Source organism: Acomys russatus, chromosome 13, assembly GCF_903995435.1.
Source record: "Acomys russatus chromosome 13, mAcoRus1.1, whole genome shotgun sequence".
Taxonomy (NCBI): Eukaryota; Metazoa; Chordata; class Mammalia; order Rodentia; family Muridae; genus Acomys; species Acomys russatus.
In genome coordinates this window covers 50,679,765-50,696,409 of record NC_067149.1, presented here as the reverse complement: position 1 = coordinate 50,696,409, position 16,645 = coordinate 50,679,765, and the positions used below count along the sequence as shown (strand labels likewise).

At 50.3% G+C, this 16,645-nt stretch overlaps 3 protein-coding genes and 1 non-coding gene across 4 annotated transcripts in view; 1 reads left to right on the top strand and 3 right to left on the bottom strand.

The window, feature by feature from the left end:
- Positions 1-2,594: 2,594 nt before the first annotated feature.
- Phb2 (prohibitin 2) lies at positions 2,595-6,474 on the bottom strand. Its single transcript, XM_051155324.1, has 8 exons — positions 6,194-6,474; positions 5,941-6,025; positions 5,571-5,650; positions 4,592-4,776; positions 3,826-3,955; positions 3,613-3,716; positions 3,143-3,220; positions 2,595-2,860 (listed from the first exon to the last, which is right to left on the bottom strand). Exons 1-8 carry the CDS (start codon positions 6,318-6,320, stop codon positions 2,780-2,782), a joined length of 870 nt encoding a protein of 289 aa, XP_051011281.1. The 5' UTR covers positions 6,321-6,474; the 3' UTR covers positions 2,595-2,779.
- LOC127197801 (small nucleolar RNA U89) lies at positions 3,307-3,566 on the bottom strand. The gene has a single exon (XR_007831763.1). It is a non-coding gene; the product is annotated as a small nucleolar RNA U89 (small nucleolar RNA).
- A 121-nt stretch (positions 6,475-6,595) lies between the features above and the next one.
- Positions 6,596-15,203, top strand: Emg1 (EMG1 N1-specific pseudouridine methyltransferase). Its single transcript, XM_051155325.1, has 6 exons — positions 6,596-6,883; positions 13,444-13,545; positions 13,642-13,783; positions 14,111-14,169; positions 14,239-14,388; positions 14,700-15,203. The coding sequence occupies exons 1-6, from the start codon at positions 6,716-6,718 to the stop codon at positions 14,811-14,813; spliced, it is 735 nt and encodes a 244-aa protein (XP_051011282.1). The 5' UTR covers positions 6,596-6,715; the 3' UTR covers positions 14,814-15,203.
- Positions 15,204-15,465: 262 nt separating this feature from the next.
- Lpcat3 (lysophosphatidylcholine acyltransferase 3) overlaps positions 15,466-16,645 on the bottom strand; it is a 37,355-nt gene continuing 36,175 nt past the window's right edge. The window contains exons 10-13 of the mRNA XM_051155323.1: positions 16,167-16,314; positions 15,932-16,090; positions 15,697-15,825; positions 15,466-15,546 (exon numbers count right to left, since the gene is read on the bottom strand). Of these exons, the coding sequence (XP_051011280.1) occupies positions 15,709-15,825; positions 15,932-16,090; positions 16,167-16,314 (424 nt within the window). The 3' untranslated portion in view covers positions 15,466-15,546; positions 15,697-15,708. The remainder of the gene's footprint in view (positions 15,547-15,696; positions 15,826-15,931; positions 16,091-16,166; positions 16,315-16,645) is intronic.

The following is a 16,645-nucleotide window of genomic DNA, read 5'->3' as shown; positions in this document are numbered from 1 at the left end:
TTCTAGGGGTCAGGCGGGTCTGGCACCAGGTAAAGGCCACTGATCAAGGGGTCCTGGGGCTGCGCTAGGAACCGAAGAGCTCAGTGAATTAATGGGTTGGGGGCAGAGACAGGCTGTGGAATGGTAAGGGGGCTGGCTCGCGGGCGGACAGTAGAGGGGTAAGGGGGGGGGGGCTGCTGAAGTTGGTTTTGGCTTCAGTGATGAGTAACTTAGGGTAAGCCACCGGTGGTGAGCAGCAAGGCTCACCCGGAAGTGTCCTAAATGACGCGGAGGTGGGGGATGGGAGCCGGAGATCTGCGGCTTTTCCACCGGGCTTGGCCTTAGCCAGGGCTGATCTTGGAGGTGGACTGGTTGGGTAGGGGCCCTCGTCTTACCCAGCAGTGTTTGGGTGCTGTTTGGGACTCTCTAATACTGCCGGGTAATGATGGAGGCCCCTGTCCCTGTGTCAGCGTCGTCCACTGCTTCAGGCCCCCCATCTGGCCGCAAACCCCTTCCTTCCCCACATACCCTGAAAGCACCTTCTCCTGAGGTAAGGGTTCTGTAGAAGTGGCTCTCCGCTTGGCCGCTTGCCCACTGGAGGAACACAATGGCCCCAGCCCCTCCTCCAACCTAGTGTGATTTGTCATCTGGTGGATCCAGAACTTACCAGAAGCAGACCTTGGCCTTGGGGTTGTCTGCGGAATGCAAGAGGCCTCTGTGTGCCAGCCAGAGGCCACTTCGCTGCTTCTCTCTAGCACTTGGTCAGCAGGAGTCTGGTTTTCTGTTGTCTGGCTCTGGGTCCATCTTCCAGTGCAGTGTTGGATGGTTGAAGTATGAAGCTCCTAACACTGTCTGGTAAAGATGGCCCCCGGGTCAGTTCCGTCAGCTGACCTTGGAGCCTCGAAGACCATGGAGGCCTCCAGACCAACAACCTCTGACCTTAACCTTCAGGATGGGGTGTATATTTGTGAATCACTTGGCCAAGGGGAACAATGGGAAAGACACAAAATGGCTGCCTTCAGAAGAGCGGAAAGATTTGGAAACACATTTGGTCCCCAGGCACTTCCATTGTCTTTTCACCAGGGGAAAATGAATATCCACGGGTAACATGGGATGTTGATTCAGGGCCATTGGCCTGTCTAGTTTAGGCTTCCTAGATGGAAGGAGAGATAATCTACTTCCTTCTAGAACACACGAGCTGAAGCTTTACTGCACCCTCTATAGAGCCCAGTTAAGATTCACTTCTTCCCCTATTGCATTGTTTTATGGTTCCACATATTTCTTGTCTACCCCAAAAAGAAAGACGGCGAAGGTTCTAGTGAGCAACACGTATGGACAGTGGCTTTTCTCAGCACCTGAGACTGTGTCCCCAGAAGAATGAGGTAATCTGTGGAAAAATAGGTTCTTGTTCAGTTGGCCTCCAGGGCTCCCACCTCCATAGGGAGAACCCTATTTGCAAATACCTCATTGCACCTGGTGACTAAGTAACCGTACACTGGGCTTTGGGACATTGAAGCCCTCAGGAGGAACACAGGATCTCCCATAGCTACCCAGAAGCTGGTTACCAAGGAAGCATCTCCCGTTGGGGTCACCCCAATTTTAGTTTGGCTCAGCAAAGCCACAGCTGCTTAGCTTTACAAAAGATGTTATTAAATCAGCTGGTTCGTTTCGTAGACATGCGGGCGGCGTGAAGGGTGCAGTTGGGCCTTTGGTTCTGAGGCCTGCTGCTCCCAGCTCAGGTCCTACAGCGGCAGTCTCAGTCACAGCCAGACTGCTTGTGCCCTCTGCTGGCAGAGACCCAGGGTGCATGTGACCAACTGTCTCCGTGCAACCTATGTAGCCCACTCAGATGCAAAACTTGGACTTCAGTTTAAGTAATAAAAATTTTATTGAGAATTCCTGGGATGGTGATTCTCCCTCCTCATTCCGGGAGAGGGACAACACTGCAGGAAATCGCTAAGAAATCACACTGTCCCATCCCCCTGGGCCACTACAGGGAGGCGGGAGACCCTCTCAAAGTTTTGCTCTTCAGTCTTCCTTAATCCAAGAGGGCAGACACAAAGGAATCCATCACACGATGCTTGGGTCAGGGTGGGGTGTGCTTCACCCCGCAGCTGGCTCCTCGGAACTGGAGGGATGCACCCTTCTCTGGCGGTGTTCCTGCTGTCTGCTCACTTCTTACCCTTTATGAGGCTGTCACTGTAGAACAAAGGAAACATCCCTAATGTTACTGGGGGTCTTAAATGTGAGACGCAGAACATCCCAAACCATCCCTTCTTCCCAAATGAAGGTTCGACTATGGGGAGGTGTAGGTAGGGGCAGGTCCCAGAGCAGATGGCCCTCAGGACCCTACAGTAAGGATGCAGTCACTTACCTTCCCCTGAAGCCAGCACGTTGTCAAGTGAGCAGGAAACAGAAGAGAGAAATATGTGTGATAAGTCGGTTTCCGGGCCCAGCTGCCCCAGACCCTTCCCCGCTCCACAGTAAGCAAAGGAGCTCTCTCGGCCACTATTTCTGTCTGCTCCTGACACGGTTTCATTACCAATGAGCAGCGTTCTCAAGCAAGGACACCATCAGCCATCACATTAAACTTTAATATTTATAAATAAAGTGCCTTTTCCATAAGACATCCTACTTGTTTTCATGAGGTCAGTCCTAGAGGATCTAAGATAGGGACTGCCAACTAGCCAGATGCCCATTTTTCTGACTAGAAACTGTCAAAGGCCCTGTGCCTACTGTGACAGAATCCAGAGCCAAGGGAGCAGAAGTAGGTGCTCTGCTCTCCGCACAGTGGCACCTCTTACCGAGTAAAGCTTTCATCCTGTAGATTCAGCACAAGGTTGTCAGCTGTGAGATAGATGCGGTTCTGTGATGTGGCGATCTGCAGGAGAGGGAGTGGATGCCTGCATCAGCAGCGGCCCCGAGTCTCTGGGGCCCAGGGGAAGGCAGCGATGAACAAGAACAGCTGCTCGAGTACAAAGCCCCAAGCAGTGAGAAGCTGGTCCAGTCAGCTTCTAACAGCCGCTAGTCCAAAGGCCGTGTGCACTGTGGCCACGCTGGGGGGGGGGGGGGGGGGGGAGTACAATACCAAGGAAGTTGTTCAAACACAGACTCAAGCCAGGCTCTAATGGGCATCCCAGGGAGAGCGAGGCCGTCCACTCACCGTTTTAGAGATGTTCTGGGCGGCCCGGATCTTCCGGAGCTTGATGTATCCAGGATTCTTGCTCAGTGCTTCTCCAAGGTGGGCACACAGGGTTAAGGGTTATGGGGTCATCTAGACCAGGTTACATCTGCAACCCCCACCCCCACCCCAAGGGCCATCCAGGCTGTCAGATTCAAGGTTGCGCTCACATGGCTACTCACACTTTGGCTACCCACTGTGGGCCTCCCTACAGGATGCTGCTAGAGCTATGGTGGCAGCAGACATGAAGGCAAGGCCAGCAGTCCTATCGATCTGGCCTTACAGTAGGGAGTCAGGCTTCTGTACCCCCACCAAGATTTCAGATCTCACCATAGTTGTCCCCACCCCACCCCCCACCAGCCAAGAGTCAGTAGGTGGTCGCATTCGCCTTAGTCTCATCAGCCAGCCCAGGAGGGAGGGGAACAGGGTGTCCGAGGGGAACATAAGGATATCATCTTGGCAGCCTCGGCCTCCCCCTCAGCCTGCACGATCTTCTGTCGCTGTTCCTGCTTTGCTTTTTCCACCAAAAACTGGGCCCGCTGGGCTTCCTGCTGGGCTGTGTTGGTGAGTGAACCAATGTTACTGCCACCACGAGGTATAAGAATCCGGAGCACACGCAGCCCCCCCACCAGAAGCCCAGTGATCCCCCGACTCCTGGGACTTACCCACTTGTTTGGCTTCTACAGCAGCTGTGTATTCCCGGCTGAAGCTCAGCTCTGTGATGGCTACATCATCCAGGATGAGGCTGAAGTCCTTGGCTCGCTCTGTCAGCTCTCTTCGGATCAAAAGGGACACCTGGGGGCAAGGGCGGGGAGGGGAAGGGAGGGGTGGTTTGAGGGGATCAGAGAACTGGGAGGAAGATGGTACTGCTGTAACCATCTGGGTACCAGGCTCCTGAGTATGGGAAGCAAACCCACCACTTAAATCCTCAAACATTCATCAGAAACACTGATTCAATCCCTGCATGTGACGGGTGTTGTGACCGGCCCATGTCACACTGACACCTAAGCGTCCCTTTTTTCAATGTACCATGTAACTCGTTAGCCTCCTGCCAAGCAAGGAGAACTTTAGAGATGTGGGTAAGACTATATTGCCATTGTTTTCTACTGTGCTTCCTCCTTAACACTGACCGGTATCAGGTTCTACAGTTGTTTCTCCTTGTTTCCCACGTCAAACTGGCTATGCCGCCAAGGGTAACTTAAACTTCTGATCCTCTGGTTTCTACCTCTTGAGTGCTGGGATTGCAGGCACGTGCCACACCTGGCTTAAATAATGCCTGGGAACAAATCCAAGGCTTGTGCATACTAGGCTAGGGTTCCCCAACTAACCAACAGTTCCACCCCCATCCCCAAATGCCTCTTTTTTGGTCCCCAGTACCCTGGACCAAGGACAGACATGCTGCTGCCATGCAGACAGTGGTAAGAGTCAGACCTGAGCCCGCTGGGTAATCAGCTGCGAGGCATTGAACTTGGCCACCACACTCTTGAGCACCTCGTTGACTATGGACGGCAGCACTCGCTCCTCGTAGTCCAGCCCCAGGCGCTGGTACATGCTAGGGAGCTCTTGGGCGTTGGGTCTAGACAGCACCCGCAGGGAGATGTTCACCATCTGCAGGTCTGAGGGAGGCGGCAGCAGTGGCTGGGTAAAGCCAAACCCCTTCCCCAGCGGTTCTCCCATGAGCGCCTCCCACCACGCCTGGCATCACTGTGTGGCAGCGCAGGTGAAACAGCTTCCTGTTCGCTGTGAGATCCTCCCTAGAGGTCATCTGCTAGTACAGCCGAGCCCCCACCTCCACCCCCAGGCCCTTCTTCTGCCCTAGACTTGGCACAGCCTCCGAAGTGAACTCCACCAAGCAGCATCACAATCATGGGTTTCCCCCTAGACTCTATAGAGACTTTGAGAACCAGAATTGGGAACTGTTTATTTCGCAAGGCCTACAGCTTCAGGAACGAATAAACAACATAACCCTGAAAAGAGCACAAAGAAGCACCTCACTTGGGCTACTTGCCTCCGTGTGTACATGTGAGTGGGGCAGAGGCCTGGGCGAGATCTCACAGGCCGGGCTTCTAAGTGTGGTCTAAACAGCTAGTGAAGAGTGGGGGCACTTTCTCCAGAATGTAGATATAATCATCCTTGGATGCAATCAAGCAAACAGGAAAAAGGCCTTTAAAAAGGCTCACATCTAGGCAAGGGCGACCACAGAGAAAGGCAATCCTGATTCCTTTTACCCTAGGCAGAGGTAATATTTAAATGTGCAAGCATGCCCAGCGCTGGAATGTTCTGTATTAAGCCACAAGGCACGCTTTTTTTTTTTTTTTGGCAGATGGAGAAACTAAGACGCAACTGCCAGGTTCATTTTATGTTTACTTGTTACCCCACCGCCACGCAGCTCCCAGTTGTCCTCACTTACCTTTGGAGCCTGTAGGGGAGGAGATTTTTCGGGGTCTGGCCCGAATGTCATAGATGATGGGGTACTGGAACCAGGGGATCCTGGAGAGGAGAGGTCAGGGACAGGGATTGGGAAACTGCAGTTTCATGGATTTTTGACAAGTTTCTCCCAGCACTCGTCTTTGGGCCTGTTCCTCCCAATGACCACAGACAAGGAGATTCCCTTTCCCTTTCGAGAACAGCCCTTTATGCACGGCTGGAGTTTCGGAGCACCTACTGACCTAGGGACAGGAGTGACGATGGGAAAAAGCACCACCAAATCCTGTTTTGCAAGTCTGGCTATAGCCGTCAAGGGTGAAGGGTCAGGGCCCGTTCGCGCTGCCCGCCATTACCTGAAGTGAAGGCCTTCGGCCAGGATCGTGTCCTGTTGCACGCCACCGATGCGATTAAAAAAGATGGCTCTATGACCCCCTTCCACTGTGGAGAGAGGGGGTGGGAATCAGGACAAGCTGCTGGTCGGCGCAGGTGAGGCGCGGATGAGGGAGCAGGTAGGTGCGGGCACCTTGTGTGTGTGTGGTGGGGTGGGGACAGGCCAGTGGGTCTGGGGACCGTGAGGTTCCAGGCCAGTGGAAGGAGGTTGCTCACCGGTGAACACGGACTCACGGACGCCATAGGCCACGGCCCCGGCCCCCAGCAATAGCTTGAGCGCCGTGCCCATGCCCCGAGGCCCGGCGGGCAGGCGTCCCGCTAAGTCCTTTAAGTTCTGGGCCATGTCTGCTCCTCCTGAAGGCAGCAGCACCAGCGGTCAGGAGGGGGGTGCCCGCCAGCTTCTACCCCACTCCAGTTTATAGACCTCGCCTTGCGCACACGAGGATTGGGGGCCGTGAGTGCTCGCGGGAGAAAGGGCACCGGAAGTGCGCGTCCTTCTGAACCCTCCCACTTTTGCCTAGGGCTACCCGAACTCCGCGCACAGGAATGGCGCACCCGGAAGTCCCGCCTCTTTTGGAAGGATGCCCTCCTAGAGAGGCTTCGGTTGTTCAGGACTACAGGTATCGCCATTTCCAAGCGCCGTCTTTCGAAATGGCAGCTAGAAAGGAAGTTTGCAGTGAGGCCGGACGCGAAGTCCTAACCTAAGGACGTCAGCGCGACTTCCGGTCTCCTTACAAGATGGCTGCGCCCAGTGGTGGTTTCCAACCTCGTGAGCGGCGTTTTCCAGTGCAGGAACAGGACTGGGATACGGCGCCGCCTAAGAGGCCCCGACTCGGGGCAGGAAGTAAGAGCGGAGGCCGAAGGCTCATTGTGGTGCTGGAAGGGGCTAGCCTGGAGACAGTCAAGGTAGTTTGGAACAGTGAATGTGGAGTGCTAAATTGACTAGATTCGGTGGGGACCAGGGACACAGTATGTATGGAAAAGCTGAGCAGTGAAATTTGTTTTTGAAGGGTGACCTTATTTTGCAAGCTGTTGGCATCCTGGGTTGGCAGTACCTTTGTTTGCTCTTGACTCATTCCAGCAGTCAGAAACCTCGATTTTCCCCCCTTCTATTTTTGCTAAACGATCAATTAGATTTTTTACTTTAACGTAGTAATTGATATTTCCAGCCTAACTGCAGGCTTTTATATATTCCTCCCTAAGTGATTGCCTGTCATCAGTGTTTAAATTTTTTAAAATGTGCATATTGGTGTTTTGCCTGCATGTGTATGTCTCTGTAGGATGCTAGATTCCTCTGGAACTGGAGTTACAGACAGTTGTCAACTGCCATATGGGTGCTGAGAATTGACCCAGGGTCCTCTGGAAGAGCAGTCAGTGTTCTTATCTGCTTCATCTATCCAGCCAGCATTGTTATTATTGCTGTTGTTGTGACAGGGTCTCATTGTGTAGCTCTGGCTGGTCTGGAACTCTCTGGTATCTTCCTATCTCTACCTTCTGAGTGCTGGGATTGAAGGCGTGCACCGCCAGGCACCACCAGCTGCCTATTAACTCTGAGTGGTGTTATTATTTTTGGTTTTTCTGAAACAGGGTTTCTATGTTTGGCCTTGGCTGTCCTGGACTTTCTTTGTAGACCATGCTGGCCTCCAACTCACAGAGATCTGCCTGCCTCTGCCTCCCTGAGTGCTGGATTACAAACCAGCGCCACCATGCCTGGCATGAGTGTTAATTTTGACATTATTATCACACTAGCAATCCCATAATAACAGTAATGTCCACTAACGTGGAAACTTTTCCTGGACGAGTGTTTGAGACTGTAGATGCACCAGATTGCCTTGGTTCTCGTCCTTCTGTATGCCAGTTTTGTGATGTAGGCAAATCAGTTCACGTAATTGTTGTAACTGGCTAGAGTAAAGTTATTATATTTATTTAGAATAATGTCTGGTACTTGAAATACATTAATATTACTTATTCCAGGCTACTCACTGAGAAGTCAAAAAGGTTATGGCCAATTAAAATTCCTAGAGCAAAGCGGGAGTGATGGCTTGGCTAAGAGCACTTGCTCTTGTAGAGGAGTTTTGGTTCCCAGCACCCACACTATGGTTCCCAGGTGACTGTTATTCCAGGTTCAGGAGATCTGATGACCTCTTGGCCTCTCTGGGTATGTGCACCCTGTGGCACATACATACAGGCAAGCAAAACACCTACACACATAAAATGACATTAAAAATATGTATATACATACATTTTTGTATACATTATATGCATTATTATTATTACTATTTTTTTTTTTTTTGGTTTTTCGAGACAAGGTCTCTCTGTGTTACTCTTGGCTATCCTGGACTCACTTTGTAGACCAGGCTGGCCTTGAACTCACAATGATCCACCTGCCTCTGCCTCCCGAGGGCTGGGATTACAGGCATGCGCCACCATGCCCGCCTCATTATATGCATTATAATGTATGTACACACACACACACACACACACACACACAAATATATTAGCCCACCACCTGCCTTTAATTCCAGCACTTGGGAGGCAGAGGCAGACAGATCAGGGCAAGCTGTGAGTTCAAGGCCAGCTAGGTCTGCATAAAGGGTTCCAGGACAGCCAGGTCTCCATGTATAGAGACTCTGTCTCAAAAACCAACCAGCCAACCAAAAATGCATATTAAGAAATTCCTAGCTGGACATGGTGCCATATACCTTTAATCCTAGCACTTGGGAGACAGAGGCAGGATCTCTGTGCGTTCAAGGTCAAGCTGGTCTACAGAGTGAGTTCTAGGTTAGCCAAAACTATACACAGAGAAACACTGTGTCAAAACAGAACAAAAAAACAAAAAGAAAGAAAAAAAGAGAAAAAAAATTCCCAGAACATTTATAGTCTAGAAGAACTCCAGGCCAGGTATTCATCAGTAGTATTTCAAAACTGATAGAAAGATGGGGGCTGGAGAGATGGCTCAGAGGTTAAGTGCACTGACTGCTCCTCCAGAGGTCCTGAGTTCTATTCCCAGCAACCATATGATGGCTCACAACCATCTGTAATGTGATTTGATGCCCCCTTCTGGCCTGCAGGTGAACATGCAGACAGACCACTGTATACATAATAATAAATAAATAAATCCTTTAAAAAAAAAAAAAAAAAAAAAAGAAAGATGGCTGGTTGAGATTTTCATCAGACTATATTCTCCTTTTCTTTTTATCCCATCGTCAGTGCTGGGGACTGGATGCGGGGCTTTGAATATACTAAAGAAGTGTCCTGTCACTGAGATACATGCCCAGTCTCTTTTTCCCTTTTGATTTTGATGTACAGGGACTCAGTTTGTTGCTAGGCTGACGCTGAATCACTCTGCAGCTCAGGTTGACATTGAACTTGTGATCTTCTTGCCTCCACGTCCTGAGTGGCTGAGATTACAGGCCTCCCTATCAGTTCCAGCTGTATTTGTAAGTTTTTTGAGACAGGGTTTCTCTGTGTAGCCTTGGCTGTCCCGGACTCGCTTTGTAGACCAGGCTGGCCTTGAACCCACAGCAGTTCATCTGCCTCTGTCTCCCGGGTGCTGGGATTAAAGGCGTGTGCCACCATGCCTGGCTTCTTTAAGTTCTTTTTGTATCGTTTATGTGTGGGTGTTTGCCGGCATGTGTGTCTCTACCATGTGCATGCCTGATACCCAGGGAGGCTAGAAGAAGTTGTTAGATCAGACTTACAGGTGGTTGGGAGCCACAATGTGGGATCTGGGAATGAACTGGGTCCTTGGGGAGAGCAGCCTATGCTAAGAGTTGAGCCACGTTTTCAGCCCCACATTAAGTTCTGTGAAAGCATTAAGTTCTTTTATACCATAAGGCCACTGAATATTATTAACTGCAAACCCTCCTGATTGGTATTTTTTATATCACTAATTACTACTTATTTGTTCTTTCTTTTTTGAGACAGGGTCTTTGTTATTTATTTTATTTATTATTATTTTTTTTGGTTTTTCGAGACAGGGTCTCTCATTGTTAGCCTTGGCTGTCCTGGACTTGTTTTGTAGACCAGGTTGGCCTCGAACTCACAGAGCTCCACCTGCCTCTGCCTCCCGAGTGCTGGGATTAAAGGCGTGCACCACCACGCCCGGCTTGAGACAGGGTCTTACCATTCAATCTAGGCTTGTCTAGAACTTGCCATCTTTCTTCTTTGCCTTAGCCTCTTGAGTGCTGGAATTGTGGGCATAGGCCACCATGTCCAGCTAATTGTTGAATATCTGTTGCTGTTCTATTGTACTTTTTGAGATGGGCCTCACCCTATACCTTATACTGGCATGGCATCTGGTGGCCTCCTAAATGCTGGGATTACAGGTGTGAGCCCCCACCTCCAATTTGGGATGCTGCTTCTGAGACAGTTTCTCTGTGTGGCCCTGGCGCTCTGTAAAGCAGGCCAGCCTGAAACTCACACCTGCAGACCCACCTGCCTCTGCCTCCCGAGCGGGCACTCCTGGCACTGCTTTACTTTATTAGAGCTTAGACCAAGGAACTGCTACATCCCAGAGGGGCAAGATGGTTGGGCTAGCAGAGTGTTTACCATGTACTTTACAAACATGGGACTTGCGTTCTATGTAAGGACCTATGTAAAAAGCCCAGTCATGCCTTAATCCCAGCACTGTGAGACAGACAAGGAGGTAAATTGCTGAGTTTGAGGACAGTTGGAAGAAAGAAAGAAAGAAAGAAAGAAAGAAAGAAAGAAAAAGGACCCAGTTCAGTTTGTAATCCCTCGTTGGAGAGACAGGTGAATCTGTAGGCTTGATAGCCTGCCAGCCTAACTGAATTGGTGAACTCAGGTTCTGTAAGGAACGCCATCTCAGGAAATAAGAGTGATGGAGGAAGACACAGACATCAACCGCTGGCCATGACATGTAAGCACACTGCGTGCGCAGGCACATATTGTACCCACGCAAGCTGATGTAAAGGTATAGAGAGGTTCATCTATTAATAAACCATTTCTGTTCTTCATAGTTTGTAGAATCATGTGATAGTTTGCTGTTTCTATGAGGACAGAGTATTAGATTTCAAACTTTCTTCTGTTTTGTTTTGTTTTTCCTTCAAGACAGGGTCTCTCTGTGTACCCTTGGCTGTCCTGGAATTGCTTTGTAGACTAGGCTAGCCTCGAACTCACAGAGATCTGCCTGCCTGTGCCTCCCGAGTGCTGGGATTAAAGGTGTGCGCCACCACGCCCGGCTCCTGTATCTTTAATAACGTGAAGGGTGTGGTTTTAGGTCAGTACAGGTACTCATGCTTCACAGACTGTCATCGTTACTGGGAAGCACGTTCATGTTTCCTGTTGTGGTTCATTAAAAGAGAACCTGGGCTGGGCATGGCTGGTGCACACCTTAGTCCCAACACTCGGGAGGCAGAGGCAGGTGGATCTCTGAGTTCAAGGCCAGCCTGGTCTACAAAGTGAGTCTGGACAGCTAGGGCTGTTACAGAGAATCCTTGTCTCTAAAAACCTGGGCCTGGAGAGATGGTTTGTTCTTGCAGAGGACCCAGGTTCAGTGCCCAGCACTCACATGATGTCCCATAACCTTAGGTCACTCTAGTTCAACAAGATCTTGCAGGCATCAGGCACACACATGGTGCATATGTATACATGCAGGCCAAACACTCATACATGTAAAACCAAGCAAATCTTTTAAACAATTAAAAGCACAAAACCTCCAGTTTTATCCTACTAATGGATTGAAATTGGATCATTCAAAAAGTCATTTTCTTTTATGATTAAGGGCATCCTAAGGGCTTAGTTTTTGATCATTTGTTTTAGTCTGACAGTCTTTGTAAGATTTATTTTTATGTGTGTGTGCTGTCTGCATGCGTTTATGCATACCACACGTATTCAGGTGTCTGAGCAGGTCAGAACGCTCCTGGAGCTGGCGTTCGAGATGTAAGGCACCATGTGGGTGCTGGGACCTGAATCTAGACCCTTTGCAGGAACAAGTGCAGTAGGCACTCTTAACCACTGAGCCGCCTCTCTAGCCCCTACTCCATTTATGTGGGGCTGGCGCAGTGACGGCTTCTAGAGGACCAGGTTCAATTCCCAGCACTCACCCATTTGGTGGCTCACAAGTGTGACTCCAGTTCCAGGAGATTCAGTGACCTCTTTTAGCCACCACTGGCACTGCGTGAATATGGTACACAAACATACATGCAGGCACACATGCACATAAGAGTAAATAAATATAAATATTTATTTGTAACTGTGTATATGTGTGTGTACCTCTTGTGTTTGGATGCCGTGGCAGCCAGTTTTCAGATTCCCTGGAGATAAGAGTTCTAGACCATCTGACATGGGGGCTGGGAGATCAACCCCGGGTCCTCTTCAGCACTGAATCATTTCTCTAGCCTCTTGACACTCTTGTTTCAGCTATTCTGTTAATCCCAAAACTTTCATCCCCCAAATATTTTGAAATGCTTATTGTCACTTTGTCTCTAGACATGAGTTCTAGTGATACACAAAGCAGACTTTGAAAACCTGGGTTTGTATATAACACTATGGTTTTACACTTAAAAATTTCCTGGCTGTAGGGGTGGGTTCTTTCCTACCATGTGCGTTCTGGGGACTGATGTCAGGTCAGGCTTGGCAGCTAGTGCCAACTCAAAGGCCATGTTTATAGACTTCTGTGTGTGGTGTGTGTGTATACTTGGGCATGTGTGGAGGTCAAAGGACAACTTGTTGGTTCCTTCTTTTCACCACATGAGTCCCGGGAATTGAACTCAGATCTTCAGGCTTGGTGGCAAGCACCTTTATCTGCTGAGCTATCTGTCCAGCCAGGTTTAGATTTGGACAGACTGACTGATTCTCCTAATGTCCTGCATTTGAAGTTGCAAATGACAGATGTTTCAGAGTGCAGTCCCAGCCTACTTCACTTGCCCTGTTAATAGCATGAATAGTCCTGCCAGGATACTTCTCAGGTGTCCAATTCTCCTGACACGACATCTTTGGCTCTTTGCTTTCGAGGATTTTTGGGTTACAAGGCAGTTTCACGTATAATCCTAATTCTCCAGTGCCTCCCCTTTTTCTTCCAACTTTTCAAGCTTTCATTTTGTAGTGCTGGGGTTTGAAATCAGGGCCTTGCTAAGCCCTCTGCCACTGAGCTACACAGTCTACCTGCTTTTTCTCAATGGTTTGCTTATACCAGATTTTTTTGTTTGAGGCAGGGTCTTGCTGTAGCATAGGCTGGCATTTCCCTCAGCACATACACACTGCTCTTATGACTAGTCTTGGTCATGAATTCCTGTCTGATTCTAGAACTTGTGATCTCACATGATAGCCATAGGCCCTAAAAACTAGATGTGGTGCGACTTGTGCCCCTCCTTCTGTGCTGTGAGATGGTCATTCTGTGTGACAATGTGGCCATAGGTTGGTGTTTCTGGCTCAGGTCTAGAGTGGGCTTGGATTCGCTGCGGTTTGCTCAGGCATTGCTCTCGTCATGTTCTGTTCTTCAGGTTGGGAAAACTTATGAGCTGCTCAACTGTGACAAGCACAAGTCCATGTTGTTGAAGAATGGACGGGATCCAGGGGAAGTCAGACCAGACATCGCCCACCAGGTAATTGTGGGAGCAAAGCTAGTGACCCTGAGTCTACGGAAGGCAGCCAGCGCTGTTTTCTCAGCTTCGCTGCGCCTTGCTGTCTCCCTTCCTCAGAGCTTGCTGATGCTGATGGACAGCCCCCTGAACCGAGCTGGCTTGCTACAGGTTTATATCCACACACAGAAGAACGTGCTTATTGAAGTCAACCCTCAGACTCGAATTCCTAGGACCTTTGACCGCTTTTGTGGCCTCATGGGTGAGAAATCTTAGGACTTAAGTTCTAAACGAACTGGCAAAGTGAGGAGGAAAAGGGAGACTCTCACATACCCAGGCCTCCAGCAGTGGGGAGTGACCGCCATGTCCATGGAAACCCACTTCCCTGTTCTTTCTGTGTGAGGGATAAAGCTGTCTGAGCTTGTCAGCAGTATTAGTGATGTGCACGACAGTGTGTGCAGCATCTTGGAAAACACAGGGTGCTGTAAAGGACACATAGCTCAGTGTCCCCAGGGCTGGTTCTGCTGAGGTCACTGGGCAGAGGAATGTAGTCTCTTCCCACTACTGAACTCTCTTTTCCACCCCCTAGTTCAGCTTTTACACAAGCTCAGCGTCCGAGCAGCTGATGGCCCTCAGAAACTTTTGAAGGTGAGTTGGTGAGACCTGTTGGTAGGTTCTAGGGCTGGTTCTGAGGCTGACTTTTCCTTTTGTCCTTAGGTAATTAAGAACCCAGTGTCCGACCACTTCCCAGTTGGCTGTATGAAAATTGGCACTTCCTTTTCCGTCGCAGATGTCAGTGATGTGCGAGAGTTGGTGCCCAGTAGTGACCCAGTTGTTTTCGTAGTGGGGGCCTTTGCCCACGGCAAGGTACAGTGTGGGCTCTGTGCTTAGTTTTTCCTGGAGCTGCAGTGCAGGGCGGGCGGGCTTCCACAAGCAGTTAGCTAGCCTTTTGAAAAGCCCTGTCCTCACAAAGTGGAAGTGCAGGCTTAACACAAGCGGTAGTTGCATTCCTGCCCCAGCATGCATTCTTTGAGGATTCTGCCATGTCTCTAACAGATCAAGAGCTAAGTGTCCGGTTTTTGTAGCAGTCTGACATTGAACGACAGTGCTGCTGAGACGCCCTGGGGTTTGAACCTGCCACAGGGTAGCGTTGCCTGACCAGCTCCTTCTCTCCTCAGGTCAGCGTGGAATACACAGAAAAGATGGTGTCCATCAGCAACTATCCGCTCTCTGCTGCCCTTACCTGCGCTAAACTTACCACAGCTTTTGAGGAAGTATGGGGCGTCGTTTGAGAACAGCAGCGCCCGGTTTCAGACAGGACTGCTACATCTGTTGATCCCTAACATCTGCTGGAAGTTAGTCTTCTGAACCAAGATGGCGGAGTGGGGAGCCCACACCGAATAGTCGTTTTTCCTATAAAGACTGTTGTGTTTTGTTTTGAAACCCGATTGTTTTTGAGTTCTTAAACTCAGCAGCACATGGTAGTGTAAACTGTCCCCCTCAGGTTCTGGTGTTCCCGACTTGAAGGTACGAGTTCCTGATTTCCTAGATTCCTGTGCTCTCAAGGACCCTGATGACCTCAGCTTTAGCCAGCACAGAGCCCGTGTACGAAAGAAAGCAGTCTGGGGTGCTAGCAGTGAAAAACTGAACAAACAGAAGTGATTTTATCTGGTATAGTTCCAAGATAGAAAAAGTGGAGCAGGCAGGGCCTTGTACCCTTCCCTCCCCCCCATGGGGGGGGTGGCGGTATCGGCACATATACAATCGTAGTAGATTGGCAGAAGAAAACACAACAGATTCCTGGCTAGAGGGAAGAAATAAGGCAACGTGCATGGGGGAGTCCAAAGGGGGTGCAGCCCCTCTGCTCCTCCCACAAGAGCTTCCCCTTTGGCCTGGTGAAGACTTGGCTGTGGCAGAGGCACTGGGAGCGCTGCGACGTGTAGCTCCTGGCATCTCTGCTCTGGGGTGAGGAGTGCTGTGAGAAGGGAGACAAGTAGCTCCTGCACCGGTCCAGCTCCCGGCCACCTACGAGGCAGGGTGTGTGGTTAGAAGATCGCCCGAGCGCGTCTGGTCCCTTCCCAGCAAAGTGCACTCCCAACAGGGCGCGCTACACCGAAACCCATACTTTCCCCATACTCTTTCTCCCTAGTCTGCGCTTCTGGACTATTTACTTACCAGGGAAAGAGGTCATTCCCTTTTTTTTAACTTTTCTTTTCTTGGCACCATTGCTTTGTGAACATAAGGCAACACGAACAGTAGGCTCAAGAAGAAGACGTGTCCAAGGAAATAGATGGATCTGTACACCTGTGGAGAGACAGCGAGTACTGAAACGGATGGGAGGCGCAGGCTGGCTCTTGCTTCTTGAGGCTTTAGTGACCCTGGGGCAGCCTTGCAAGCTGGTCTTCACTACCTTAAGCCATTTGTCCCATGTGAAGAGGCAGAAGGCGGTCATGGAGTAACCCATAAAAAGCCAGTGGATGGTCTGCTGCACCAGGTAGTAGCAGGGCTGCAGGGCAGTGATGGAGGCCAGGCTGCTCAGGACTGGGCTCTCCTGAATTAGACGGGTGACCTGGGGAGGAGGCAAGCGAAGTCATGAGTCGGGTCCTTCTCCCCAGCCCCCTTCTCCTACCACCTTTGAGTCATACCTGCTTTTCCACAATCACAATGAGGAATTCCATCTGGAAGCAAATCAGGTATCCTGAGTGTAGGCCGTGCCAGAGGGCCAAGAACAGCAAGGACAGACCTTGTGAGAGTTCTTTATTTCCAAGAAACTTGAGGCGTTTGAAGATGTAACTAGAGGAGAGGGTGGGTAAGGATGAGTCTCACACTTGACTCCTGCTTCTGGGTCCCGGAGCCCTGAGGAGTGCAGTGCTGACTGGCTCCCACTTGTGGCCACTGAGGGTACAGGAAGCAGCAGTGCTACTAGGATGGCTGAGATGGAGGAAAGCTGCCATAGTTCAGACACAACAGAGACTCCAGGCTTAGATGGGTAAATGGGGACCAGCCGCTTGTTTCGGCACGCAGAACTGAGTGCCTACTGAGCGTCTGGCACCAGAGGTGCTATGGTGCAAGGATTGCTTGTCAGGCTGCTTGTATGTCAGGGATGGGACCATCCAGACAATGG

Bases quoted from the DNA above. Each gene is read 5' to 3' on its own strand.
- Phb2 (XM_051155324.1), bottom strand. From the start codon at position 6,320: ATGGCCCAGAACTTAAAGGACTTAGCGGGACGCCTGCCCGCCGGGCCT. The intron at 5,651-5,940 runs GTAATGGCGGGC...TCTCCTCTCCAG, and splicing joins GCCGAAGGCCTTCACTTCAG to GATCCCCTGGTTCCAGTACC. The intron at 3,221-3,612 runs ATATCCTTATGT...CTGTGTGCCCAC, and splicing joins AGGCCGAGGCTGCCAAGATG to CTTGGAGAAGCACTGAGCAA.
- Emg1 (XM_051155325.1), top strand. From the start codon at position 6,716: ATGGCTGCGCCCAGTGGTGGTTTCCAACCTCGTGAGCGGCGTTTTCCA. The intron at 6,884-13,443 runs GTAGTTTGGAAC...TCTGTTCTTCAG, and splicing joins CTAGCCTGGAGACAGTCAAG to GTTGGGAAAACTTATGAGCT. The intron at 14,170-14,238 runs GTGAGTTGGTGA...TTTTGTCCTTAG, and splicing joins GCCCTCAGAAACTTTTGAAG to GTAATTAAGAACCCAGTGTC.